At 41.2% G+C, this 27,760-nt stretch overlaps 2 protein-coding genes and 1 long non-coding RNA gene across 8 annotated transcripts in view; 2 read left to right on the top strand and 1 right to left on the bottom strand.

Annotated features, from left to right (window-relative positions):
- Positions 1-14,148, top strand: part of mcf2lb (mcf.2 cell line derived transforming sequence-like b) — a 48,938-nt gene extending 34,790 nt beyond the window's left edge. For 2 of the 6 annotated variants that reach the window (XM_086267071.1, XM_086267076.1), the window contains exons 9-34: positions 214-328; positions 401-520; positions 1,598-1,789; positions 1,885-2,076; positions 2,289-2,448; positions 3,123-3,181; positions 3,277-3,362; positions 3,514-3,580; positions 3,670-3,785; positions 3,896-3,965; positions 4,061-4,153; positions 4,500-4,592; positions 4,698-4,823; positions 5,823-6,044; positions 6,138-6,230; positions 6,322-6,400; positions 6,508-6,580; positions 6,731-6,837; positions 7,105-7,197; positions 7,620-7,679; positions 8,199-8,264; positions 8,413-8,490; positions 8,921-9,030; positions 11,656-11,768; positions 11,857-11,960; positions 12,057-14,148. In XM_086267071.1, the coding sequence (XP_086123197.1) occupies positions 214-328; positions 401-520; positions 1,598-1,789; positions 1,885-2,076; positions 2,289-2,448; positions 3,123-3,181; positions 3,277-3,362; positions 3,514-3,580; positions 3,670-3,785; positions 3,896-3,965; positions 4,061-4,153; positions 4,500-4,592; positions 4,698-4,823; positions 5,823-6,044; positions 6,138-6,230; positions 6,322-6,400; positions 6,508-6,580; positions 6,731-6,837; positions 7,105-7,197; positions 7,620-7,679; positions 8,199-8,264; positions 8,413-8,490; positions 8,921-9,030; positions 11,656-11,768; positions 11,857-11,960; positions 12,057-12,136 (2,767 nt within the window). In that variant the 3' untranslated portion in view covers positions 12,137-14,148. Of the gene's footprint in view, positions 1-213; positions 329-400; positions 521-1,597; positions 1,790-1,884; positions 2,077-2,288; positions 2,449-3,122; positions 3,182-3,276; positions 3,363-3,513; positions 3,581-3,669; positions 3,786-3,895; positions 3,966-4,060; positions 4,154-4,499; positions 4,593-4,697; positions 4,824-5,822; positions 6,045-6,137; positions 6,231-6,321; positions 6,401-6,474; positions 6,581-6,730; positions 6,838-7,104; positions 7,198-7,619; positions 7,680-8,198; positions 8,265-8,412; positions 8,491-8,920; positions 9,031-11,655; positions 11,769-11,856; positions 11,961-12,056 lie in introns of all 6 variants that reach the window. The other 4 variants (XM_086267075.1, XM_086267074.1, XM_086267072.1 and 1 more) reach the window with 4 other exon arrangements.
- On the bottom strand, positions 257-21,438 carry LOC147311322 (uncharacterized). Its single transcript, XR_015125415.1, has 3 exons — positions 16,606-21,438; positions 7,046-7,251; positions 257-501 (listed from the first exon to the last, which is right to left on the bottom strand). It is a non-coding gene; the product is annotated as an uncharacterized LOC147311322 (long non-coding RNA).
- phf11 (PHD finger protein 11) lies at positions 14,737-27,719 on the top strand. Its single transcript, XM_086267078.1, has 18 exons — positions 14,737-15,143; positions 16,935-17,039; positions 17,127-17,260; positions 17,394-17,428; positions 17,506-17,609; positions 18,329-18,399; positions 18,516-18,565; positions 18,654-18,733; positions 18,823-18,845; positions 19,977-20,044; positions 20,134-20,222; positions 20,339-20,358; positions 20,677-20,711; positions 20,809-20,861; positions 21,138-21,297; positions 22,376-22,747; positions 22,838-22,909; positions 27,010-27,719. The coding sequence occupies exons 1-18, from the start codon at positions 15,036-15,038 to the stop codon at positions 27,084-27,086; spliced, it is 1,656 nt and encodes a 551-aa protein (XP_086123204.1). The 5' UTR covers positions 14,737-15,035; the 3' UTR covers positions 27,087-27,719.
- Positions 27,720-27,760: the final 41 nt, after the last annotated feature.

Genomic DNA, 27,760 nt, shown 5'->3' with positions numbered 1-27,760 from the left:
ACACGGTATTTTAAGGCACATTGAGAGAACCGATCTCCACAATAATCATAATAGTTATTGCCACTAAATAGCATAAAAACATGCAAACACAATAAACCAAGAGGATCTGAAAACCTCAGTCAGCATTCTCTGCTTCATTAATTTTCCCCCTACGGCTTTAGCTCGATTTAACGCTGGCTCTTTCCTCTCCGTCTTTCTCGCCTTGCCTGGCAGATTGCTGTCTCAGCTGGACGAGACAGAACGAGCTTTTGATGAGTTCTGGGTGAGACATCAAACCAAACTAGAGCAGTGTCTTCAACTGCGCCACTTTGAGCATAACTACCGAGAGGTGAGCAGGACTTTTTTTATATATTGAAATCCCGCATACTGGATCTCTTCAAAACTTGTGTTTCTGGTGCAGGTGAGGGCTCTGCTGGATCAGGTGTCTGAGAAACTTGCAACCTTCTCTGAGGTTGGGATCAGTCCAGCCCATGCTGACCACATCTTCATTGAGCTCACGACCTACGAGGAGAAAGTCTGTGTAAGTCACACCTGAATCATCACAATTAAAGCTTTGTGTAATCATGACCCAAACAGCTGCATAAGATGCTTTATAATATGGATGGGGGTGGAGGGGAGGTGTTCTGCTTTCTTTTTTGTCATTTCGAAATTACATTACACTCCAAAAACAAATCACCGGCTGTGTTTTAGCAGATGATTGAAATTAAATGATATTTAAATAAACTTTCATGTAAGAAAATTAAAAAAACGGAGATGTGCTTCATTTTGTTCAAAATGACTAATTTGTTTGCGATTTTATGTAGTAAGGTTGATAGAACAGATAATAGTGATCATCATCATCATGAAATGTGATTAAACATCTTTATATTTCATATTCATGTGTAAAATGTCTAAAGTGCAGCAATTTTCTCAAGTTTTCTTATTTCATAATGTGCGTTTATCTAATAAAGTACTGCACAGAGGACGCAGGGATCACTAAAAAAGTCCAACTTAAGGACATCAAACTAGATGAGTTTCTCCCAAACTGTGAGAATAATTAAAGTCCATAAAGATAATAAGGAAAACCAAAGCTTAAGGAAGGTTAGCAAGGAGCAAGGGAACTCAGATGACATCAAGGGTGGAAAAAGAACAAGGTTGTGTCTAAAAATACAACAATCTACACAAAAAATTAAACAAATTTAAAGTAAAAGCATAAGTAATTCAAATTGAAACATGCTATGCACTGACCAACAGAACCACATACTAAGCAAGAAAGACCTAAATAAAAAAGTAGTGCAATCAGCTTTAAATCAAGAACCAAAACTACATCAGTAGCTTCATCTGGACAAAATCCCATTACACTCTGCAGGAACTCTTAAATATGAGCTTTTAGGCTTATATTTCCTAAAATTCGTGTCACAGCTGCACAGTGCATTCAAAGCACAATACCTGTGTGCACAACAACCCCATATATTTTTGACTCACTCAGTGTCTATAACCCAACTGGACCTCTCAGGTCATCTCAGTGTGCTTTCAATAACTGTGGTCCTGTTCTTTGGAACAAACTGTCCGCTGAGCTGAGGTCAGAACTGAACTGTTGCACTACACTGGTCCTCAGGAGGTTCTGGTCAGAACTGCAGCCTTGTCCCAGGAGGGTGATGAACTGATCCAGAAGTCCCACTACGCTGAGGACTCCATTCAGCCCAAATGCAGTGAGCTTAGAACAATCAGTGAAACTGTGAACAACAATCTGAGAGCCAAGAAGGACCATCTCCTCAAAGCCAGGGAGCTACACCACCGGCTGGAGCGGGTGAGAAGACAACTGCATACATGCCCCCATTAGTCCCTTTGTCTTGTGTTGTTTCTGGTTTTTCCACTTTCATCCTCCTCTGCTCTCCTCTGCAGGCATCAAAGTGGGTTGATGATGGCATATACCTGCTGGCTTCTCAGCCGGTTGATAAATGTCAGTCACATGAGGGCGCAGAGTTGGCCCTGCAGGAGCTGGAACGTTACCTGGATAATGCAGGCGAGAATCAGCTGACAGACCTCAGCACCATCTGGAAAGACTACGAGGCCGTGCTGAACCAGCAGTTTAGGGTAAGAGGACTGACATGAGAGGAGAACACACGTGTTGCATTCAAACGTCACATCGCTGAGGTTTTCGCCAACAAAAATGACCACATTAGTGCTAATGTCTAACATTGCATAATATCTCATCTCAGATTATTGTGTTACGACTTTACTGATGTTGGCATACATCAATAACACATTTAATGGTGACACTTTTCCGGTGGCTTCCTGTGCATCAGGACCAAGTGGAGAAAGTTTTCCAGAAGCAGGCGTCCATGCAGGAGATGTTTGACAAGAGGAGAGTCAGCCTCAAGAAGCTAGCAGCTAAACAAACCAGGCCTGTGCAGCCAGTAGCCCCGAGACCCGAAGCCTTCATCAAATCCCCTCTCAGCTCACCTGGTCAGTCTTCACACGGCCGTACATTACACTCGTCATGCAGTGCAGAGCCTTTTCAGACTTTCTCAGGTTTTTGTGCTCTTCAGTCTTAGCATTACTTGAAGCCTGTTGATGCTGTCTCTAGCTCTTATGTGTGCAATACCTGAGACCATGCATTAACAGTCCATTTTCCACTGTTCAAACACAATAAGGATACATAACTTATTGCAGAACAACCTTGTAGAAGGAAATAAAAAAAATCTTATATTTTTAGCTTGAAATCACTATTTTCACGACAAAAAAAATGTATACATTTTCTTTATTTATCCTGCATCCTACACATTTACATACAAGGGCCTTTACACACTCTCCAGTTAATTTATAGTTTTTCACAGCTATTCTATTAGTCAGTATATTGAAGCATTGACAGTAATAGAAACCACATAACCTCTTTGTATTAATTGTACAAAATTGCCACACAATGTATAATATACATGTTGCAAAAAGGATGTTTCAAGCTGCAAGCATTACTGAGCTGAAACCAGCTTCTTACAATAATAAAGTATTTGGAAACCTTGAATGCAGCTTTTCTAATATCATGCCACATTCCTCATGACCAGCTAAAACGATCAAAGTTATTAATAGTTATTACATAGTTTAATAAGTTGAAAATCATCCCTGTATTTTCACATCCCCAGCACGCAGAGCAAAGCTGGAGAAGAAATGCTCAGAGACAGACTCCGGCAACTGTGAAAAAGTGAGACTCAAGATTCTGTTTGTAAACTGTTGTACAAGTGTTTTCTGAAGACTTTGGAGTCTGTTCCATATCCAATGTTCCCCCCCTTTTTTTAGGGAAATGGCCAACTGAAGAACGAATACAGTAGCAGCAGACATACCTCTCTGTCAGAGGAGGAGGAGAACCTGGCAGTGCTCAGGCGGTGAGGGATCAACAATAACTCTTTCATCTGTAATCAAATTACACAGCAGATGGGCTGTGTGAAAAGGGTTATCTGGGGATCTAAAGCTCCGTGCAGCTATCTGAGTACACCAAACCCCTTACTTGATCTCTCTGCCTTTGCCTTTCTGCAGACATGTTATGAACGAGCTGCTGGAAACTGAGAGGGCTTACGTGGAGGAGCTGCTCTGTGTCTTACAGGTGTAGAATCACTCCACAGAAGGTTTTCTGCGCTCTCTGTTTTTCCTGCTCTGGGTATTTCATATTGTGCTTTTGTTGGTTTGTTTCAGGGATACGCCTCTGAGATGGATAATCCAGCAATGTCTCACCTTATCCCTGCGCCTTTGCAGAACAAAAAGGAGGTTTTGTTTGGCAACATGCCGGAAATTTACCACTTTCACAAAAGGTAACGGAGCGCCATCTGGTGGTCACTGATCATATCTGTCCTGTGTTGGACATCAAGGCCAATAAACACATTCAAAATCTTTTTTTTTTTTTTTTTTTTTTTTTTACCAGAACTTTTCTGAGGGAGTTGGAGCAGTACACAGACTGCCCAGAGTTGGTTGGTAGATGCTTCTTAGAGAGGGTGAGTAAAGGGTGAGATAGCCGAGAGGCACACAACAAATTTTACTGAAGGAAGGGACTGTGCTGTACAAATCTTTTTCATTGCTTTCCCCTCAGATGACAGACCTGCAGATCTATGAGAAGTACTGTCATAACAAACCTCGCTCTGAGAGCCTGTGGAGGCAGTGCTCAGACTGCGCCTTCTTCCAGGTGAACAAATCAGCCGTCAGCACATTTGTGTTAGCCTAACCCATTTAACATTTCATTGCTTGGGGAAATAACAACCTCCCAAAAAATATTTTTAAAAACTCATTTGTATAAATACTTAAATTCAGTTGCCTAGTTATCAAAAATTGCAAACTGATTTTTCCAGCGTCCAGTGGGAAATTAAAAGCTATAATATTTGAAAAACACAGCATTATATAACAACTCAAGTTACCAAGTTAAACACATTTTTCAGTGAGATACAGTAGCTCAAAAGAGATTTACGCTCAGGTGGGCAGAGTAAAAAGGTGTTAATGTTTTATTTGACATCATTTTCTTTTTATTACATCAGGAATGCCAGAAAAAGCTGGAGCATAAACTGGGTTTAGATTCATATCTCCTGAAGCCGGTTCAGAGGATTACCAAGTACCAGCTGCTACTGAAGGTGTGAATCTATCTGTTGGCCACAAATCAAACAGACTCTACAACTGTTTTTTTCTGTTTTCGTGTGGTTGCTATGAGCTGTTTCTTCGGTTTTTTCTAACTTCAGGAAATGCTGAAGTACAGTAAGGGCTGTGAAGGGGCTGATGACCTGCAGGATGCGCTGACCTCCATCGTGGGGATCCTCAAGGCTGTCAATGACTCCATGCACCTTATCGCCATTACAGGATTTGAGGTGAGACATTAAACAGGCGCAGAGTTTATCAGTCACCTAACAGATGCTTGGCATCCACTACATGGACTCTCAGAGCCACCATAACCTACAGTTTATAGTTAAATATCTAGAAGGGAAGAAATTTCACAAACTGACCTGCTGCAAAGGTGCCCAAATATCTGTGAAGGTAGACTGAGACTGCATGGCTAGGTGCTTGATTTTATAGGCTACACCTGTGGCAATGGGACTGTTAACACCTGAATTCAAGGAATAACAGTTGCCAGCCAATACTTTAGTGTATGTCACTGACATGTCATGGACGTCAGATAGGTTCTGAGGTGAAATTGTTCTTTTAAATGATATAATAGAGCTTTTTACAATCCATGAAGCAAAACTGAAAGCTCTTTTTTTTAAATCAAAATGTAAAATCAGTTCAAACAAAGACTCGAGTAAGAAAGTCTACATATTTTGTGATATTTAAAACATTAAAGAACTGCACTGCAACAACATATCTGTGGCCCAGATATGCAAATCTGTAACACTCAAAAATAATGTGCAAACTGTGAAAACTGTTGGGAGAAAAGAGCTGACATGATCCTTCGACTTCCTTGATGTCAAAGGATCAAGTGTTAACAGATCATTTGAGATATAAAGGTCCAGAAAGGTGAAACTCCTTTTGAATTCCACTGTTACTTTCATCTAGCAGATGGAAACATGATGATAAGTGACGTGAGAACTTTGAAATTAGGATAAATTAGACAAGTGTTCTGCTCTTGCGCCTGTTAAAACTTGGCAGCCACTTACAAGTGTATATATAAATTATTTAGAAAGATATATTTGTCATAATCGTGACACTTCAGATAACTCTGGCATACAGCACAAAAGAGAGCTACATTTGGCATAAAGACTGAGGTGTGTGAAAGTCAAACTTGGGCATCTGTAAACTATTTTAGAGCATATCCAGCGTGTTTTTGTTTTTAAATTAAAGTATCTCTTCCCTTCAACCCATTCATTTCTCAGGGTAATCTGAGTGAGCTGGGTAAACTGCTTATGCAAGGGTCATTCAGTGTGTGGACCGAGCACAAGAAAGGCCATGCCAAGGTTAAGGATCTGGCCCGTTTCAAGCCCATGCAGAGACACCTCTTCCTCCACGAGAAGGCCCTGCTCTTCTGCAAGAGGAGAGAGGAGAACGGGGAAGGTTATGAGAAAGCTCCTTCATACAGCTTCAAGCAGTCCTTGAATGTGAGCCCATCTAAGGTTGCAAATTGCATTTGATTCTTTTTTTACTGATGTGGTAACAAAGATGCATATTTCTCTTCACTGTTTATTGAACAGATGAGAGCCGTGGGCATCACTGAGAATGCAAAAGGAGACAACAAAAAGTTTGAAATTTGGTGCAACTCCAGAGAAGAAGTCTATATTGTTCAGGTAAATAAACAAAGACTAATAAAGAACAACTACTGAGCAAATACTCTGATAATGGTTAGATTTTGAGGGGTGTACATCCTTTTTGTCTCAGGCACCAACGGCTGAAGTCAAAACCACTTGGGTAAATGAGATCAGGAAGGTCCTGACGACCCAGCTGGAGGAATGCAGAGGTACATTCATGTATTATGAAAGCCATTATGAAAGTTTTTCTATAACTTATGCCTTAGCTGAAGTGATGTTCCAGCATCGCTGTTTTTCTCTCATTTGTGTCATTCAGAAGCAAGCCAGCAGAGGGCACCAGATCAGGCCACCCATGCTCCACCTGTTCCCACTGGAACCGTAAGTCTCAGGTAAGTCCGAACTCCCCACCTCATTTACTTTCTCTCACTGGTGTTACGAACATTTTCCATGTGATTGCCCTTTGTAAACTTTTAATAATCTGGGCCAGTTCTTTCAGAAATTGTTGAAGCTTCTCATGTTGCTCTCTTCTCCACTTGCAGCCCATTCAAGACAGGCCAGAAGAGCATTAAAAAGGGAGAAGAGAAGAAAGCTGAGTCCTGCAGTCCTGATGTCAATTCCTCCTCTTCTGTAAAGGCTGCAGGGAAAGGTGAGTGAAGAGCGCACAAGGGATACCCGCCTTGTTTCTTGTTAAATTTTAACTGTAACATTTGCAATGCATGTGTTGCATCAACTCTGTTTTACCCTACCTCTGTGCTTTCCCACTTCTTATGATTGGTTCGTGTCTTAACTTCTCATTTCCCAATGAATCAAGTTCCATTTTCCCTCCGTATTGATTCCCTCTTAACCCAACTTACCTTCTTCCTTAATTCTTTTTGTCCGTCTGTCTTGTCTCCTTGCTTTCCGTCTGAGTCAGATGAGGGTGTGACAAGCCCGACCTCAGACAGAGCTGCTGTGGCTAAAAAGCGCTTTACTTTACAGGGCTTCAGTAACCTCAAAGCTCAGAAAGGTAACTGCAAGCCAGAGATTTTCCATTATCCACCTGATATGTCATCTTCTGCATCTGTGAAACAAAAAAAGGATTTTTCCATTTAGTGTGACGCAATACATTTTTGTTTAATCATCTTAAGACACTAATATTACATCAGTTAGAAGCTGGATCACTCTCATGTCTTTAGGACAAGAAATAATCAGGCTCAAGTGAGTTTGCAGGAAGTTATTGCTATAAATCATCATAGATCATATACAATTATGTTTTTAACCTATTTCCTGACTTTGTCACAACTTCTGGGTAAAGCTAACTTCTGACAGCACTCTTTTCACTTTTACCACAAAGACATGAGTGTGTGACTGTTGCTCAGTCTGGAGAAAGTATCTGGGGGATTTTATTAAAGCCTTTTAGTCAGAAATGCTGCATGCTTCCCTCCACAGAGCCCTCAAGTACTGATGACAAAAGTTTTACATTGCCCATGACAGTCTTCCCATCATCAGGTATCGCACAGCTCTAGACCCCAGTTTTATTTCATCCAATGTAATGGCATTTGCACAGTTGACATTTTGACTTTGTTAAGAAAAGCATGTGAATCTGAGCAGGTGTTGAAAGTTATGTCAGGGTAAACAGAATAAATCAGCATGCAGAATATCAGAACCACAGAAGTGCAAAAACCTTACACCTGCATACTGTAACATGTCAAAATGTCTCCCGTGAGCGGCCTCTGTGTTGCTGAAGCACTTTTTCTATGGCAGCAGCTTCTATTCTGAAATCTTGCAGAGTTCAGCTACTTTTTGCAGGTGCTGTTTTAGTTAAGAGTTACTTTTCTACCTCTGTATTAGTTGACTTTTGTTTGTTTTATTAGTCTGAGCTGAGAAAGTGCTGTTTTCTATGCCTCCTTTATACCTTTCCTTCATTCCTTTCATGAAAATAGGCCTGTTGAATATTACTTTTTGATAATTATGTCTTTCTTGATTTAACTTTCAACCTCATCTCTTCTTTTTACTTTTTTTCCCCAGGATCTCCCACCAGCCCAGATCACAAGACGAAACGCCAGAGTGATCCCACACCATTTGGCTTTAAAGGTAATGTTCAGCCACTGCATAGCCTCCTTGCTGGGTTAGTTGTTTTCCATAATGCTTGAATACATCCAAGGTCTTACACAGGTTTGGTTGGCTGCAGCTACAGCAGGAAAAGTGACTAGCTGTGTTTCCATTGCCTCCTGTCCCTCAGATGCAGGTCCTCCAGCCCTCCACCTGACCAGAGCCAGGTGGTTCAGCACCTCTAGTCTCTTACAGACAAAGTGGAGAGGTATATTGGCACTAACCTGCCACAGCTGGCTGTGTCAGGGTGTTTCACTGCTATGAACCTTTTAAAGGCAGCGCGTTTGTCTTTTCCACATCCCCTTCAAGTGCAGAGAAAATCATAGAATACCCTCTGACACAGAGGCATGTTTGCCTGCCCACTTTATACCTCTGTTTGAAGAAAGTTTAAAATATGAAGTTGCATGCCAGTCTCCACCATCTTGGAGTTTTTCTGTAGTGCATAGTTGTGGATCTGATTGTGTAATCTGGGATTCCTGATTTTAGCCACTTTTGTTCTAACAATGGGGACCTTATCGTGGTTCTTCCATACTCATCACTCTCCCTTCAGGTCACGTACATGTTTGACAGTAGCTGAGGCTGAATGTTGCTGCAAACTAAGCACCTGTTTTGTTTTGTTTTTTGCCTTTTCTGTTCAGGCTGGAATAAAGCCTCCCTGTCACTCGATGCCTCAGGGGAACATGACGGCTACTCCAGCGCTGAAGATCCTCTTAACTCTGACCCAGAAGATGAAAATGGCAAGAAGCTGGTGAGTCACTGTGTATGACTAACAGATAGCAGGCTTGTAATCACAGTGTTGGTGCTATGGTATCCAGTATTTATATCTAAGGTTACATTCAAAGTTTTCAGACATTTGATATCATTGTTGGTACCATAACACTGCCAGCAGAAATAGAATACACTTTTATGTCAGTGTTGCTCATAGCTTCAGACAACAGTGATGGAACGATTCCCAGTATTCGTGCTATATAGGGAGTGCAGAATTATTAGGCAAGTTTTATTTTTGAGGAATAATTTTATTATTGAACAACAACCATGTTCTCAATGAACCCAAAAAACTCATTAATATCAAAGCTGAATGTTTTTGGAAGTAGTTTTTAGTTTGTTTTTAGTTTTAGCTATTTTAGGGGGATATCTGTGTGTTCAGGTGACTATTACTGTGCATAATTATTAGGCAACTTAACAAAAAACAAATATATACCCATTTCAATTATTGATTTTTACCAGTGAAACCAATATAACATCTCCACATTCACAAATATACATTTCTGACATTCAAAAACAAAACAAAAACAAATCAGCGACCAATATAGCCACCTTTCTTTGCAAGGACACTCAAAAGCATGCCATCCATGGATTCTGTCAGTGTTTTGATCTGTTCACCATCAACATTGCATGCAGCAGCAACCACAGCCTCCCAGACACTGTTCAGAGAGGTGTACTGTTTTCCCTCCTTGTAAATCTCACATTTGATGATGGACCACAGGTTCTCAATGGGGTTCAGATCAGGTGAACAAGGAGGCCATGTCATTAGTTTTTCTTCTTTTATACCCTTTCTTGCCAGCCACGCTGTGGAGTACTTGGACGCGTGTGATGGAGCATTGTCCTGCATGAAAATCATGTTTTTCTTGAAGGATGCAGACTTCTTCCTGTACCACTGCTTGAAGAAGGTGTCTTCCAGAAACTGGCAGTAGGACTGGGAGTTGAGCTTGACTCCATCCTCAACCCGAAAAGGCCCCACAAGCTCATCTTTGATGATACCAGCCCAAACCAGTACTCCACCTCCACCTTGCTGGCGTCTGAGTCTGACTGGAGCTCTCTGCCCTTTACCAATCCAGCCACGGGCCCATCCATCTGGCCCATCAAGACTCACTCTCATTTCATCAGTCCATAAAACCTTAGAAAAATCCGTCTTGAGATATTTCTTGGCCCAGTCTTGACGTTTCAGCTTGTGTGTCTTGTTCAGTGGTGGTCGTCTTTCAGCCTTTCTTACCTTGGCCATGTCTCTGAGTATTGCACACCTTGTGCTTTTGGGCACTCCAGTGATGTTGCAGCTCTGAAATATGGCCAAACTGGTGGCAAGTGGCATCTTGGCAGCTGCACGCTTGACTTTTCTCAGTTCATGGGCAGTTATTTTGCGCCTTGGTTTTTCCACACGCTTCTTGCGACCCTGTTGACTATTTGAATGAAACGCTTGATTGTTCGATGATCACGCTTCAGAAGCTTTGCAATTTTGAGACTGCTGCATCCCTCTGCAAGATATCTCATTATTTTTGACTTTTCTGAGCCTGTCAAGTCCTTCTTTTGACCCATTTTGCCAAAGGAAAGGAAGTTGCCTAATGATTATGCACACCTGATATAGGGTGTTGATGTCATTAGACCACACCCCTTCTCATTACAGAGATGCACATCACCTAATATGCTTAATTGGTAGTAGGCTTTCGAGCCTATACAGCTTGGAGTAAGACAACATGCATGAAGAGGATGATGTGGACAAAATACTCATTTGCCTAATAATTCTGCACTCCCTGTATTATATAGGCCTTGTAATCAGAAGGTTGCCGGTTCGAGCCCCGGCTTGGACAGTCTCGGTCGTTGTGTCCTTGGGCAAGACACTTCACCCATTGCCTACTGGTGGTGGTCAGAGGGCCCAGTGGCGCCAGTGTCCGGTAGCCTCGCCTCTGTCAGTGCGCCCAGGGTGGCTGTGGCTACAATGTAGCTTGCCATCACCAGTGTGTGAATGTGTGTGTGAATGGGTGGATGACTGCATATGTAGAGCGCTTTGGGGTCCTTAGGGACTATTAAAAGCGCTATATAAATACAGGCCATTTACCATATAATGTGTGCAAGTCTTTCTGCCATTGTAGAAAAGTATTGCTGTACACTTTAGTTAATAGTAACAGTTTAAAACTGTAACTTTATAAGTACTTGATAAAGTTGCCACTGTTGTGCTCGTAGGAGGATGCTGCTGCTTTCCAATACTGATAAATTCAGAAGAAAGACTTCCACAAACAGCTGAAAGCTTAAAGCTGATTTCAACTCTTGCTAACCTTTTGTCAAAACTCTGATATCAATTACTGCTGAGTCTTATTAATCTGAGCTGTCACAGAATGACTTCAGAACTGTCATAAAGCCATTACTTTCTAATAGATCTAAAACTGTAGTGTAAAGTGAAGAAGAGACAATTCAACACGCATGAAACATGATTTTGGAGGTTTGGAAGAGCCTATGGTAACTGAAGGCATGCAATTGTTTTTTGTATTGTGTGACATTAATGGAAATCCATTTATGGAATTATCTTAACGTGTTACTCATGATCTGGAAAGATTGCTGAATTTCTCTTGAATCCGTCTCTTATCTTGACTATGAACAGTGTGCTGGAAAATACACCGTCACGGCTGAGTATGAGATCGGTGGCGCTCAAGAGCTCTCTGTGAAGAGCGGAGATGTAGTGCAGCTGGTCAAGGAGGGGGACGATGGACAGTGGTGAGGTTACAACCTTATATTATCTATGTGAACTAATAAAAAAATCTATAATTTAGAAGCATTGGTTTAACTATACTTTTGTGTCTAGGCTTGTGCGTAACTTAAACACATCTAAGGAGGGTTGGATTCCTGCTGCTAATCTTATCAACCTCATTGGAAAATCAAAGTCTTGTCAGTCTCTCACCAGCTCAGGTATTCTAAGAAACAGTCCCAAATAAATCATGTCAAAATCCAACATGCATTTGTTACACATGCATTAACTCCTCAATGTGGCTGTGTTTCAAACAGAAGGCAGTGGCTCTGGGAACCTCAGCACATCATCTAGCTGCAGTGAGACCTACACAAGCTTCTCTGATATCAAACCCTGAAAATACTCTGCACTTTCTTCATCATCAAACTGCCATCATTCCTACATCATGTGGCTATCTGTACCGTTTTGCCAGCATATGTAATCATGAATTTTGTCAATTTTCCACAGAAAACAGAAGTTACAAAGGTAACTATAGTTTTATGAATTCTAGGATCACTGCCAGTGGCAGTAAACAAAATGTCTCCTCATAGTCTGCACGTGTTGAAATCTTATATAAACAAAATCATATGCATGATGTGTAGGCTACCTGTGCATATGCACTATAAATAACTTGGTAGGCTACATATGAGCTCTATGAAACTTCTCATGCTGAAATTTTCCAAGTGACCAGCATGACTGGCAATCATCTTGGGTTTCACAGAACCACAGTCATCAAACTTCTGTACTGTTTTACTTCTTCCTTACTGCCAGTGGCAGTAAACAAAGTGGATGACTTAAAGCAGCATCAAGAGGAACAGACAACTTCTAGTCAACCAGTGGCTGGTAACGTGAATCCACAGGCTGACAGAACCTCACAAATGTACAGGGTGTTCCCCAAGATGCCGCTGCACAGATTACACAGATGGGACACCCCACATTGCTCTCCAGGAGGTGGCCGCACCCCTGGTTGAGTGACAGACGACACCTGAAGAATGCAGGCACATCTGCTATTCCATATGCCTGTTTCATCATGTTTACAGCTCAGTGGGAATGCCCCAGTATGAACACATCTTTTCTCTTGTTCTTTTCATTATAAGAAATCAAAGACAGGTCCCATGTTGCAGTGCCCCCCATGTCCCAATGTTCAAGGTCCTAGCACACCTGCCATAATAGGAAAAGACCAGCAGAGCTTCAGCTCTTCCAAAAAGCTCTTCTTCTGAGTTGCCAATAGCAAATACAAACCAGCCACACCTTTAAGAGGGCAAAGACTGCACTCTGACAATGACAGTCTGAATGACAACCTCCTACCCCTTACTCCAAGGGATGCTTACCTCCTGAACATAGATTATAGATCATTAATTATCAACCTAAAGAACAATTAACCAAGAAAAAACACCGGGCTGACAGCATGAAAATCAACGGGGCTGGGCTACCAGGGGGTATTTCCATCACATTTTAGCATATAGGATCTCACCCTGTGTGGCATATGAGGAGACATATTTGCTGTGTTTTCCTGCCATTGGCAGTCATGAGTTAATGAAACAAAACTGCATTTTTATTTAATTTTTCTAACCTCTCACATACACTGCACATTCAGAATGTTATACATTTACTGTGAAGGAACAAAACACATGCATATGGTAATTTCACTGTATAGATCTGTCATGGAGACAGAAGATCCACGTGCTGATAATGTAATAGATGTATGAATGGGCCAGCAGGACTGATCTCAGCAAATGCATCTATTTATGCTCACACTAAAAGCGGGGAGAGGTTAGTGGACAACAGCTGTCTTTGTGTTCACATGCACTAATTTCTTCAGGAGTTCATATTTTAACTCTGAATGAGAAAGAGGGCAATGTCCACTTTCTTTAGCTTGAATGAATTTTTCCTGAGAGCCAACTCTCTGTCCACTTTAAAAAAAAAAAAAAAAAAAAAGTTTATTTATTTGTATGAAGCACCCACAGATATTCATCCACTCTTTAATTTTATTGTTGTCTGTAAACTCTCCTCCTGTCTGCTGTCAGTCTGTCATTAGAAACCTGTTCTGTCACCAGCTCTCCAGAGTTTGTGTGTGTGAGCTTTTGTCCTTTTGCTTTTGTCTCTGATAGCCTGGTCAAACTCTTTGTGCATTTTCATATATGCTACAGTTTTACAAATGTATCCATGTGAATAATGGGAGATCACTGTATAGGCTAACTTATTCCCAGCAGAGGGAAAATGTTTGGAATGTAGATATTGTTTATTAATATGTGTCTGTCATGTTTGTTAAAGGAGATGCTATATTGTACATTAAGTATGGTGATGTCACTGCTTTGTGACTTGTCCAGTTTTGTTTTGTTTTTTACATAAATGACTTGTGACAATTCACTTACTGTCTCTCTCTCTCTCGGTGCTGAGATGTAATCTGAAGCCTTCTGCTTTTGATTTCTGAGTCATCCTGAAACATTTCTGTAACCAGCTGTTTCTCAAAGAGCTGTGGTCGTAGGCTAACAACAAAAAGCGAGAAACGAAACTGAAACAAATTAACGGGTTGCCAGGTCTTTTCATAGCTTTCCCCCCCAATAAATAAATAAATCAAACAAACAAACAAACAAAAAATCGTAGTAAGGAACTAACATACCCCTTTCATTGAAATGTGGTATTTGAGAGAGACACACACACACACACTCTCTCTCTCTATTTACGGCTTTTGGAACCCCATAAGAAACTTTTCTAAAATAGTATTAAGGATCATTTCCTTAGACAATGGGTTGAACCGTGAACTAATATAGGTTGCAATGTAGGTTGCTTTTGCCTCCACTTTTTCCCCCCAGCCAGAGAACATTTTTATTACTAATTTTTTTTTAAAAAAACTTTAAAAAATACAAAATATTGTATTATTATCGATTAATATCATAGCTCTATATTCACCGGAAATAATAAGCCGACAATGAATCTTATTTGGTGAGCAGCCAAAGGTTGGTTAGTTTTTTTTTTCTTGTCGGGTATTAAAGTGAAGGTAACCTAAAAATAGTTATCCAAAGAAGATGGATATTAGTCGCAATTTCGCATCAGTTTCTCTCTCCGTCGATTGAAATGCGTTTCCATGCGGTGGTGACTGAAAGGAGGATGTTTCTGATAGAACCTGGCAACCCCAAAGAAATGGGCGGCGAAGTAGATAAGAAATCGTTTTTGAACAGCAGCGCTGATTCAACATGGACGCATGCGAGCAAGCCTGATAGAAAAAGTGGAAGCGGTGTGTTTGTCGGTAAAAAATGAGCAATAGCAGAGTGGCCTGCATACTTTGTCAGCGATCCAAAGAGACGAAGATTACCGGAACCTTGTCGACTAAAGATGAAGTCACGGCTCACCAGAACTGCCTGGTAAATACAAGCACGCTTCTTTTGTTCTTCGTCTTTATTTCGTGTGTAACGACGAGGACTTGATTCACCGCTCAGTGCAGCGGTTAAGTCCACAACGTAACTGTGGACAAGAAGTGTGGAAAAGTTATAAAAATAACGCACACGAGTAATTTTTCCTGACGCCTTTAATTTCCTTATAGGCTACCACCTTTGATAAACGTACAAATTGATTCATGCATATAAACTTTCCAGCAGTTTAAAGATGAGTTCTGTTGCAATTGCTGTAACATTAAAATGCGACGATTAACACTAATCGGCACAGTTTGTGCTGTATATGCTTCTAATGGCATCACAGTGGATACAGATGAAGGTGGTACGTTCTTAAAAAGCAGGAAAACACTGCCATAACTGATTTCCAAGGGTTCCATGTAGTTCTGCTGTCCTCCTGGATCCTCTTAAAGCTATTTTTGTCAGTGTCACTGAGACTTTTTATGTGGACAAATAAAAGATATAGAAAAGTCATTTTGCCAAAAACTGATTGCAGCTTCTACCTTGTGGCTCAAGATGACTTTATATTATTCATGAGGGATACATTTTTTTTTTTTGGCAAATACTGGAAATCTGTTTTTGGTAGGCAATCGCTTTTTGGCCCAGCAGCATCAAAAGGCCTGAAAGACCACAGAAGACAACTAAAGTGTGTGATCACACAAATTCTTTCTTTGGTTGAGAGAAAAAAAACAACTTGATAACATGTTAACAAGTAAGTTGGCGTAGTATTGTCTAGAGACTCCTTCATGAATGGAGATGCAGACGGTTTACGAGGTGCACACCGCGGTTTACACTCAAGAACATGAAGGTCAGATTAGACTTTGCCAGAAAAAAGTCAGCAAAAGAGCCTTCACATCGTGAGCTGAAGCATACTACATTATCTATGTTTTGTTGTGAGCATGGCCAGCACTAGTGTTTACTGATGATGGGATTGCCGATAGACGCGGCAGGATAAACGGTGAAGAGTACAGAGCTACAGTCTCAGCTCAGATTCAGCCAAATGCTGCCAAAGTGATTGTACAGCCCTTCTCAGAGTGAATGAATAATGACCCAAAGTGTTCTGCCAAAGCAGTATACTTAGTGTCAAGTCAGTCACCTGATCTCAGCCTAATGCTTTTTTATTTACTGAAGACACAGCCACGCACAAGGTGTCTGCACTCAAGGCTTAGCAGAGGATCTTAACCGAGGAAACATGACATTTGGTGGCTAGTTTATGAATTTTAAGTATTGGCTTACTTAGTCTAATAAACCAAATCTATTATTTTAACTGATTATATCTAAGTGTACAGCCATGTTTTTATTACTTTAAAAAAAAAAAAAAAATACACTTCAAGAGGGGACACGTGCACAAGCACATGCATTTACACATACTTACCTGGATTACCTTAACCTCTTTTGAGTTGCTTTAGGACAAATGCCATATTTATGAACTCACAAGTTTAGGGTAGATGTAGCTCAGGAGGTAGAGCAGGCCATCTACTAATCTGAAGGTTGGTGGTTCAATCCCTGGGTTCAATCGCGGTTCCTCCAGTCCAAGTCCAGGGCCCAATTGCTTCAATGTGTCCCCTGAAGTGTCAATGTTGGATAGAAAGTACTTAAGCATAGAAGAAAAGTGCTTGGGCGAATGAGTCATGCTGCATAAAGTGCTTTGAGTGGTAAGGTGGAGTAGAAAAGCCCTCTATAAGAACCAGTCCATTTACCGTTTTTCTACTTCATGCTCATTTATGTCCTTCACGTGAATTTCGTGTTGTTTGTTATTTCCAGTTATTTTCTGCTGGCATCTTTTGCCGGGATTCACCACAGTTCGATGACCTGTTTGGCTTCTCGGTGGGGGATGTGCTGAATGAGGTGAAACGAGGAAGCAAGCTGGTAAATATATATTAGAAATTGTGTGATTTAAAGTATAGCGCGCACTGGGAGCAATGTTTAAATGTCTTACTCCTTTGTTTGCTTTAGACCTGTAACCACTGTAAGAAAAGGGGAGCCACTGCTGGGTGTGAAGTCAAACGCTGCAAAAAGTCCTACCATTACCCGTGTGCTCTTAAAGAGGGAGCGACGACTATTGAAGATGATGACCATGGGCGCTATGTGTCAGTTTAACAGATCTGCTTAATTGCCTGTCGAAAAAGATATTCAGTTATCCTAAAAATAAAAACTCCTGCTGTGCACTGCTTGGGACAATTGTAGTTGTCTAAAAATGTGTTTTATGTGTTTTTCTAACAGGATATACTGCTCATCTCACTCTGAGCAGCAAACACGTAAGTTTTGAATTTTTATCCTTTATTTATTCAGTGTATGACAGACTTTGATTTTCATTTTTATTTCTCATGACCAGAAAAAAGCGCTTCCACAAATGAGTTTGCCTCTTCCACCAAAAAGCCCAGAACCTCCAAAAAACTCAAAAACTCCCCAAACCCCAACGCACCCGGACCATCTAAGGTTAGATTTATGGATTTACTAAAACAGACTTTTGGGGGGGAGAGGCCCCCATCTCTCTCTAGCAGCTTGATCCTGCAGTTTTGGGTTTGTTGTTGTTTTTGTGTGTGTGTTTTTTTTTTTTTTTTTAGTAATTTCAACAAAAGGCCAAATTTTGCTATGTGAAGCAATGTAGCATGGATCGCAAGAATGCACAGATGGTAGTTGATTGACTAAGATTTGCTAACAATGCACTAACTGATAAACACAGACTCGAACAGTTAATTTCTGTAGTTAACCAAATGGGTCAAAATTAGTAGATCCCATGAGGAATTAAGCAAAATAACAGTGTAAGCGCAGACTTTACACATGCATGTCTGTGCGATTTCCTACATCAGCAGTTGGGGTGCTGAACATACTCGAGTCAGACTCAGTCAAAGACATGACCACAAGTCTGATGATACCATTACAAAATCAATCATCAATTCAGCCTTATTTGTGTATCACCAAAGGACAACAACGTTCACTTTAGAGTATTTTATATTGTAAGGTAAAAGTGTGTACAGTAACACATAAGCAAGCATTTGGTGACGGTGAGAAGGAAAAACTCCCTTTTAACAGGAAGAAACCTCCACCAGTGGAATGGAGCCAGAGATTATCATCATTAACCTGCGAGCTATGTGGTGCATTTGTGTGTGCGTTCTCCTCTGTTATAAATAACCAATCCGTTTTGTTTTCATGAGGTATGTTGCCTAACCTGTGAGAAGAGAGAAGGTAATATCAGCTTGGAAAGTTTGTCTAATAGCATTGTTATGTGAGTATTTACAAACATCTTTTTCCCCCCTTTTTTGACTTATTTGTCTGTGGTTTAATTTTTCTGTTTTTTTATTTTTATGTATCACATTGTAATTAGCAGATGTGTGTTTTTAGGTCATATTGTGACAAACATGCTCCTGCGTCACTTAAGAAGAACACCGACGGTAAGTGTTGCTCAGAGAGATTGACATTTACTATGAAGTCGTTATTTTTTCCATTGTGCCAAATACTAAATTGCTTTGTAATTGGCAGGAGAAGGTACTGCAGCTGGATCCTCTGTACACAGCTATGACTCCAGCTCATCTAACAGTACAATGTGTAGTTCTTCCAAGGTGTTGTTCACAGTCACTTAAAGTTTTTTAGTTCTATTTTCAAGTTTGCTTGTTATTTTTACAGTTTTTTGTCTTTGCTTTTTAAACAGAGACAGTTGAGTGACTGTGACAAGTAAGTATGGGATGCTCGCTATGTCTTGAACAATAATTTTACGTTCAGAATTTTGGCTAGAATATCACCCTTATATCTAATATGGTAGCTTAAATGCTCATTTTAAAAGTCTGTACAGTTCGATCCATCGTTCGTTCTTACTTTAAACAACTTCACACTTAAAACCCCAGTTGTTGTTTTTTTTTCACCCACAAAGCAAGTCAGGAACTCAAGTGGGTCTATATAGTCTTAAGTCATTGCTCATTTCTTTATATTTTGCTAGGAAATGGGAAATAGGCCCATTTTAGACCCGCAATATTGGATAAGGAAAAGAGAATGAATAGCTGGAAATGTCAATGTATTCTACAGGAATAATTCTCCAGGCTTCTTGCCAATCAGAAACCTTCCAGGTGGTATTGTATGGTGGATGAAAATCTGCCTTTTCTAGATTTATGTTCCATCGTTTTTGGCAAAATCCCCAACGCCACTGGCTGAAATGCAGCCACAAATTATGACCGACCTACACCAGATCAGTGTAGACTGCCCCTCTCTCCTGACCTCCTCCAAACATACTGGACAACATTTTACCAATTTGAATTCATTACTCCATAAGACCTGTTAATTTCCTTCCTGTTTCGCATCATTAATAATGGCTTTTTGATAGCCACACTGAAACCATTTCTGATGACGCTTTAGTGAACAATAGATGGATCATCTGGACCAGATGCATCTCTCAGGTCTTGATGTGACGTGAGATGTTTGCAACAGGCAGCTAGTAACAAAGTGCCTGAAAATACAATTTCAAATGGGTTCACTGGTTTATCCCTTAAGGTAAGTGCACTTTTTAAGCTTGAATGATTCATAGATCAGTGTTAAGGGGTTTAACAAACAAAAGAAACATTCAACTGAAAATGCCCAGGTTTAAGGACTGGACTGGAAACGAGCGATAAAGCAACCAAAACTTTGAAAGACTTCAGAAAGCCTGGAGAGCTATTGCTCAAGATCACTTTAAAAAAATAACAACAAACAACAAAATAACATTTCTGCTTGACAATATAAAGAAATGAGAAGAGCAAATTGTGTCCTGTTGGTTACAATAAAAATGGTGCAAACCTTGCAAACAGCTGTGATGATTCCTTACCTTTGTTACAGGCGGGAGGAGACCCTCTTGAAACCTAAGCTTCGCCGGAAGAGGAGACTCTCCGATTCTTCAAATTCAGGTCAACCCCGTTGCAAGGGAAGAAAATGTAACCTCTGTGGGCTTATCACTCTAGCTAACAAACCCCTTTCTTTTATCTTATATATATAGTTGACAATGACAATAACACTCCAATGGATATATACGCCCCATTAGAGTCTGATATAGATGAAAATGCAAACTCCGTCCCAGAGCTCGAAGTACGCCTAATCATTCATCAATTCTTCAATAACATCACTGTATGCTGAATATGTCTAATAATTTGAAGTCTCATCTTTGTCCTGTCACGTGTTGATTTCTCTTCTCGTGATGGCAGACTGTGCCTGAGGTTATCAGGTAGGTTTTGCTAGTTTTGGAGGGGTTTCTGCAGGGGGGGGGGTCTCACTAATATTTGTAATTCTAAATTATATGTATATAAAATTATGAAAAGTTGTCCAGAGTTAACCAGTAAAGCTAATTACCTGCAAGTTTCAGTAAACTGCAGCCTATCAAAGCACCACCAAAAGGCACAAACATGTCTTATGAATGCAATTATCCCCTATGAAAGCTTAGTTTTTCCCCAAAGGGCTTTTGCATACATACTTTTTCTTTTCTTGGTCTGTAAAAAATGTCAGCAGAGGGTCGTTTTTTGAAATTATATTCTCCACTTTACAGAAGAGACACCAAGAGTCCTGCTGTGTCTTTATCAGGTAAGCAGTTATTGATTCAGTGTGTATAGTTTGCTAAATATTTTTTTAAAGATATAAATATTTATTTTTTCAAACTCCTCTTGTCTGGTTCTTTTAGGAAATCGCATTGAGGATGAATTTAATGATGAAGACGACACAATCATAGAATCAGTGAGTTCTCTGATATTGTGTTAATCGTTGTCTTTAGCAGCTATAAATGGTCTTTTTTTTGTTATACAGTTAATGTTTGGTAATTTAGAACTATGAAGATTTGGTCTTCTATATATATCTCTATATCTCTCTCTCTCTTTATTTATCTCTCTCTCTATCTATGGATAGATATAGATATAGAGAAATATATATAGATTTTGTCACTAAAGGAAATCCCTCTTTTTTGCATGGGATTCATATGAGGTGTGATGAGATGTGTTTTCTTTGTCTTCTGAGGATGCTGAGTCAGAGAGTCTGCTGCTTCCCGTAAAGATCTGCATACAGACCCAGTCACTTACAATGTCAGCTGGTGAACTCTCACCTCAGACTGAATCTGCTCCACCTGAAGATGTTCTGGTTAATGCAGATGTAGAGCCGGTCGTAGATGAACATGAGGGTAAGGTTTCTCCTCCTGGGACTGATCAAATGTTTTATAAGAACAAAGAGCTTTGATAATGATTACACAGCAGTTAGGCAAAACTTTTATCTGACTATAAAGACACCTGCATAGTACGGAAGAGGATTAGGGCCACTGGGGGGGGGGGGAAAATGGGCACGTCTTTTTTTTTCTTTTTTCTTCAGAATTCTGACTTTTTTCTCAGAATTCTGAAAAAAACATCATTTTGATGAAAAAGTCTGACTTTTTTCTCAGATTTTTTTTCCCCAGATTTTTTTTTTCCAGTGTCCCTAATCCTCTTCCGTAGTATAGTCTGGGTGGGCTACTATAGGGAACAAGAATTGCCTCTGAAAGTTGATGCATTTGAATTTGAAAAATGGGACGTTTAAGGACTTGATGGCTATGAATTGCAGTTACAACAGCCATAGGCTATATATAAAAGAAGGAAGTAGCTTTGTGGTGTAAAAAGGACTATCCTGATTGCAAAAAAAGAGGAATATAAAATTTTTTTTCTAGAACTTTAAGCACTTCTTGGTGAGTTTATGATCTCAGCAAGTAGTTTAACACAATTGCACATCTATGGGATCTGCTGACAAAATGAGACCCATCCATGAGGCCCTGCCTTGCAGCTTAAACGAGCTGCTACTGTCATATTAGTTCTTGATACCTCAGGAAACCTGCTGAGGGCTTGTGGAATCCCTGCCTTGACAGCTCAAAGGTGTTACTGTGGCACAAAGCAGATCTAATATTAAGGCAGGTGATTTTAATCTTGTGGCTGATTAATCTTTATGATTTTTATGAATGAGAAAGAAGTCGCGCTACGAGAGTATTTCACATTTATAAAACGCAAAGTGAAGGTTATGTGCAAGCTTTGTTTGAAAAAGCACACAATGAAATTATTAAGACACATTCACTGAAAAACGTAGAAAGAAGAAATGTGCCATGTCAAACACTTATCTAGAAAGCTTAGGAAGTTGCTGTTGCATGAAATGTGTAGATTTTTTAAGAATCAGACAGGAGTAAGGGTTTTGAAATGATAAAAAGCTGGGATTACTTATAGAACTAACTCTCTTCTTAGGGTCCAGTCCCAAGCAGAACGCTGTCCAAACCCCGGGTCAACTCACCGGTGGATCCTCTGTCTCACCCCCTCCCTCTCCTGGCCAGTCCAAATCTCCCCCTCCATACTTCACCTCCCTGAAGTCTCATACTTCACCTCCCTGCACTAGCTCGGCCACAGCCCTGGCTCCGCCTGAATGCGCCAGTGTATCCATTAACTCCTCCTCTTCCTCTCCTGTGGCACTTCCCTCAAGTCCAGAGCCCAAAATTGACTCCAGCAGCTTCTGGAAAAGCTGTAATGCAGCAGGATGTACAGAGGCCATCTTCACTGACTTCCTTGATGGGATGAAAAATATCTCCAGCAAAATCCAGTCAGATCAGGCCAGCCAGGAGGGTAAGGGTGCATGACACTTATGAGACTCTGTCTGACCTTTTTTAATGTTTTAAACTGGGGATTGTGAAAATTTTATTTTTTTCTCCACAGAATATGATCTTGCACTGTCGGTGATGGCAGCTTCTGGAAAATTGTCAGAATTTGTGGCTAAGCAGCAAGAAGGTAAAGTACACAGTACTGCTCTAGGGGTGTGGTATTAGTTGGCCGATTAACAGAAGTTAATGTCTGCTTCATTGATAGCATTTCAAGAGGTTTCAACAGATGACCTATCAGAATCAGAATCAGAATACTTTATTGATCCCTGGGGGAAATTATTTTTTGTTACAGTGCTCCATTTTAAACCAACATTAAGACAAGACAGACAATACGCTAACTAAGAATAGTACAATATATACATATATATATATATATATATACATACATACATACATAAGTCACTTATAAATAAATATTTGGAAAAGAAACATGTGTAGTTGTAGCAGCAAACAGTGTGTTAAGTGGATGCGTTGTACAGGGAGATGGCCACAGGCAGGAATGATTTCCTGTGTCGTTCAGTGGTGCTTTTCGGTAATCTCAGTCTCTCACTGAACGAGCTCCTGTGACTGACCAACATGTCATGGAGTGGGTGGGAGGTGTTATCCAACATTGTCTTTATCTTGGACAGCATCCGCCTCTCCGACACCACCTTGAGGGAGTCCAGCTCCATCCCCACAACATTGCTGGCCTTACGGATCAGTTTATTAAGTCTGTTGGCATCTGCGACCCTCAGCCTGCTCCCCCAGCATGCAACAGCATAGAGGATTGCACTGGCCACAACAGACTCATAGAAAATCCTCAGCATTTTCTGGCAGATGTTGAAGGACCTCAGTCGCCTCAAAAAATAGAGACGACTCTGGCCCTTCCTGTAAAGTGCTGTGGTGTTTTTAGCCCAGTCCAGTTTATTGTCAATGTGTACTCCAAGGTATTTATAGTCCTCCACAATGTCAACACTGACCCCCTGGATTGAAACAGGGGTCAAGTGTTTCCTGGTCTTCCTGAAGTCCACGATCAGTTCCTTGGTCTTTGCCACGTTGAGCTGCAGATGATTCTGCTCACACCACGTGACAAAGGAGTCGACCACAGCCCGGTACTCTGTCTCATCATCCCTGCTGATGCATCCAACCACCGCAGAGTCATCAGAAAACTTCTGAAGATGGCAGGTCTCTGTGCAATGGCTGAAGTCTGTGGTGTAGAGGGTGAAGAGGAAGGGGGAGAGGACAGTCCCCTGTGGTGCCCCTGTGTTGCTGATCACCTTGTCAGACACACACTGTGGGAGACGTACATATTGTGGTCTTCCTGTCAGGTAATCAACAATCCAGGACACCAGAGAAGCATCCACCTGCATCGCTGCTAACTTATCACCCAGGAGGGTCGGCCTGATGGTGTTGAAAGCACTGGAAAAGTCAAAAAACATGACCCTCACAGTGCTCGCCGGCTGGTCCAGATGGGTGTAGACACGATTGAGCAGGTAGATGATGGCGTCCTCTGTTCCGAGACGAGGCTGATAAGCGAACTGAAGGGGATCCAGATGTGGTCTTACTATGGGTCGCAGCTGGTCCAGGATGAGCCTTTCCAGGGTCTTCATGATGTGGGAGGTCAGTGCCACGGGCCTGTAATCCTGGGGGCCACTGGGACGAGGCGTCTTTGGTACAGGGACGAGGCATGATGTCTTCCACATCACCGGGACCCTCTGCAGACTCAGACTCAGCATAAACAGTTTATGAAAGACTCCACACAGCTGGGGGGCACAGGCCTTGAGGACAAGGGGACTCACTCCGTCTGGTCCAGCAGACTTGCCTGAGTGAAGTCTCCTCATTTGCATCTCAACCTGGTATTGAGTGAAGGTGATGGGTGGGGGAGGGGTGTCAGGAATCTCACAGGAGGCAACATGTGAAGAGAGAGGCTGGCACAGTGGTGTGGCTCTGGATTCCAGGCTGACTGCAGGTGAGGTTGTGGGGGTGGGAGCAGACACTGTGGTGTCGAATCTATTGAAAAACAGATTCAACTCGTCGGCTCTATTCTCACCTCCCTCAGCTCCCATGCTGTTGGTTGGCCTGAATCCAGTGATGGTCTTCATGCCCCTCCACACCTCTCTCATGCTGTTCTGCTGGAGTTTCCACTCCAGCTTCCTCCTGTAATTGTCCTTAGCCTCTCTGATCTTGTCCTTTAGTAACACCTGGACCTTCCTCACCTCCTCTTTGTTGCCCCCTCTGAAAGCCCTCTTCTTGTTGTTGAGGAGGGCTTTGATGTCCTTAGTCACCCACGGCTTGTTATTTGGGTAACAATGAACAGTCTGAGCTGGAACAATGGAGTCGGTGCAGAAAGTTATGTAGTCTGTGATACACTCAGTAAGCCCATTGATGTCCTCGGCGTGAGGCTCACAGAGTGTTTCCCAGTCGGTCACCTCGAAACAGCCCTGTAGTTCCGCTATTGCCTCCTCTGACCACCTCCTAACAGTCCTGGTGGTCACAGGTTCCCTCCTCACAATTGGCACATAGCGGGGGGTGAGGTGAATCAGGTTATGATCTGACCTACCAAGTGGGGGGAGGGAGGAGGAGCTGTATGCATCCTTGACGTTAGCATACAGTAAGTCTAAAGTTTTCTCTCCCCTGGTGGGACAGTCCACATATTGGTAGTGTATTGTCCAGTGATACATGGTTGAAGTCACCCGAGATCACAATAAAGGCACTCGGGTGCTGAGTCTGTAGCCGAGCTATGGCAGAGTGGATAGTGTCACATGCAGCTGTGGGGTTAGCAGAGGGGGGAACATAAACAGCCACCAAGATGACGTGAGAGAATTCCCTGGGTAAATAATACGGCCTGAGTCCAACAGCACACAGTTCAGTGTCCGGGCAACAAATCCTTTCTTTGATTGTTATGTTGGCAGGGTTACACCACCGGTTGTTAACTAAAACAGCAAGCCCACCTCCTTTACGCTTACCGCTAGCGATGCTGTCCCTGTCCGCCCGAACAGTGTGGAAGCCTTCCACGGAAGCATTCTCATCGGGAATGACCTGGTGCAGCCATGATTCGGTGAAACACATCAGGCTACACTCTCGGTATTCCCTCTGACTCCGTACCAGTGCTGAGAGCTCGTCGATTTTACTTGCCAACGATCGCACATTTCCCATCACGATAGACGGCAGACACGGTTTAAACCTCCTCCTCGCTTCGAGCCTCCGCTGTCTCACCGTCACCTTTTTTCTTCTCTTCTGTCCTTGACCTCTGCATCCCCGATGTGTTTTCCTCCAAATTTCAGCTGGTACTTCTGCGGGCACTTCTGCGGGCCTGGCCAGCGAGCCGGCCGGCATCAGGGCGATCAGCTGATCTCTGGAGTAAACAGTCCGTGCGTGTAGGAGATGTGCCGCGGTCCCGTTCCATGATAAAAGTAACAGTTCCACGGCCACCAGAAGAACAAAAACTCTCTCAATCCACATGATTGAGTAAGAGATAGAAAACGGAGGAAAATACAAGTCAGAAAAAAAAAAAAGAATACGTAAGAAAAAAGAGCTAAACTAAGAGAAAAGCAGGAGCGACTGTAACAGGCTGCACGCTGGTTGGCGCATGCGCACCTATAGATACTCATAGCATTTACAATACCATGGAAACTGTGTGTATTGATATATTCTGTAATTCAATGAGAAAAAAATGAAACAGCAGTGGTCAGTGGAAACCAAAATCTACAACCATATAAGGGCATAATTCAAATATCAAGTTAATAAAGTTAAAAATTGCAATGACAGGCTGATCCAACTTCTGTCCTAATGTGGCTGATTAGACACCATCTGACATCTGGGCACGATTATTAGACACTGGGGTTTGTGTCACTGAGCTCCTGGACACTTTGCAGAGATATATGGCAGGACCAGATGCACCTCTCAAGTCCTTTGCCAGGTCTTTGATTGGGTTTTTTTTCTTAATGATGTGACTTTCAGATACTGTTCATCTTTTGCAGGTTGTTTTTTTCCCCTTAAAGCCTGCAACAGTTTTTGTCCTCCACTAGTCACGTTTCTGCAAATCTATTAAGGACACAGTGCACAGCATTACTGAAATGCCAATTTTCCAGCTAAAAGCTCTTTGGGAACTATTTCAGAAGTTTGGGGGAAAAAACATACTGTAGAAATAATTGCTATTAAGTCGTTTTACTTTTTGTTGTTTTATTTTTAAAAGATGTTTCTCCTTTTTTATTGTAATCACTAAATGACAGTTCACTGTGGTTACAGAGCTACAGAAAAAACAAATGGAACTGCAGAAGGCAGCGGCAGCGATGAAAGATGTCGTCTCAGCACTGAGAAAATGAGCTGATGAGCAGCTACTGAGTGTTAGCTATTAAAGCTAGGTTCTTTTGTCTGTGATTACATTTTATAAAAAAAATTTATACTTTTATATGGAGTAGGCCTTAATATGAATGATATTTTAGCTGAGTGATTAACTGAAATGATTCAAGTTTTTTTTTGTTTGTTTTGCTGTATTTGAGTTACTAAAAATGTTTGTTTTTTTGGAATTCAAGACTGTTCTTTTTTTTCTATATTATTGTACAATACAAAGATTTATATCAAACTATATCCCACAAGATTCTTAAACTGTAAAAAAAAAAAAAACACTGAAAAAAGGTTTACCATATAATGTTTAAGGAATTTCTATGTTCATAGTGTCTGTTTTTTCTTATGTTATTTATCAAAGAGGAGTTTTAAAAAGTAAAATGTTTTAAGACGGTAATGACAGTATGCCAGAGATGTGTTGGATTAATCACTTGAAGTTAAGTTACTTGAGCAGTTTTATATTTTTTTCCCATACTCTGATCATTTTATATTTTTCATTTTTGCAGAAAGTGTTAACATGTTCTAGTTTACTGGCACCCCAAAGAAAAACCTGATGTGCTGTTTTTCTGACTTTACTATGATTTAAAAAAACAAAACAAAAAAAAACAAAACAGTTTTCTTTCTCCATTTTGTCTCATTGAGAAGTTTACAG

Source organism: Aulonocara sp. 'chitande type north' Nkhata Bay, linkage group LG16 (assembly GCF_057382095.1).
Source record: "Aulonocara sp. 'chitande type north' Nkhata Bay isolate Kocher_YH1m ecotype deep benthic linkage group LG16, A_spYH_male_GT1.1, whole genome shotgun sequence".
NCBI lineage: Eukaryota > Metazoa > Chordata > Actinopteri > Cichliformes > Cichlidae > Aulonocara > Aulonocara sp. 'chitande type north' Nkhata Bay.
Note: the sequence above shows the minus strand (reverse complement) of the source record. Positions and strands in the feature narration are given on the sequence as shown.

Bases quoted from the DNA above. Each gene is read 5' to 3' on its own strand.
- phf11 (XM_086267078.1), top strand. From the start codon at position 15,036: ATGAGCAATAGCAGAGTGGCCTGCATACTTTGTCAGCGATCCAAAGAG. The intron at 18,566-18,653 runs GTAAGTGTTGCT...TGTAATTGGCAG, and splicing joins ACTTAAGAAGAACACCGACG to GAGAAGGTACTGCAGCTGGA. The intron at 21,298-22,375 runs GTAAGGTTTCTC...CTCTCTTCTTAG, and splicing joins GGTCGTAGATGAACATGAGG to GGTCCAGTCCCAAGCAGAAC.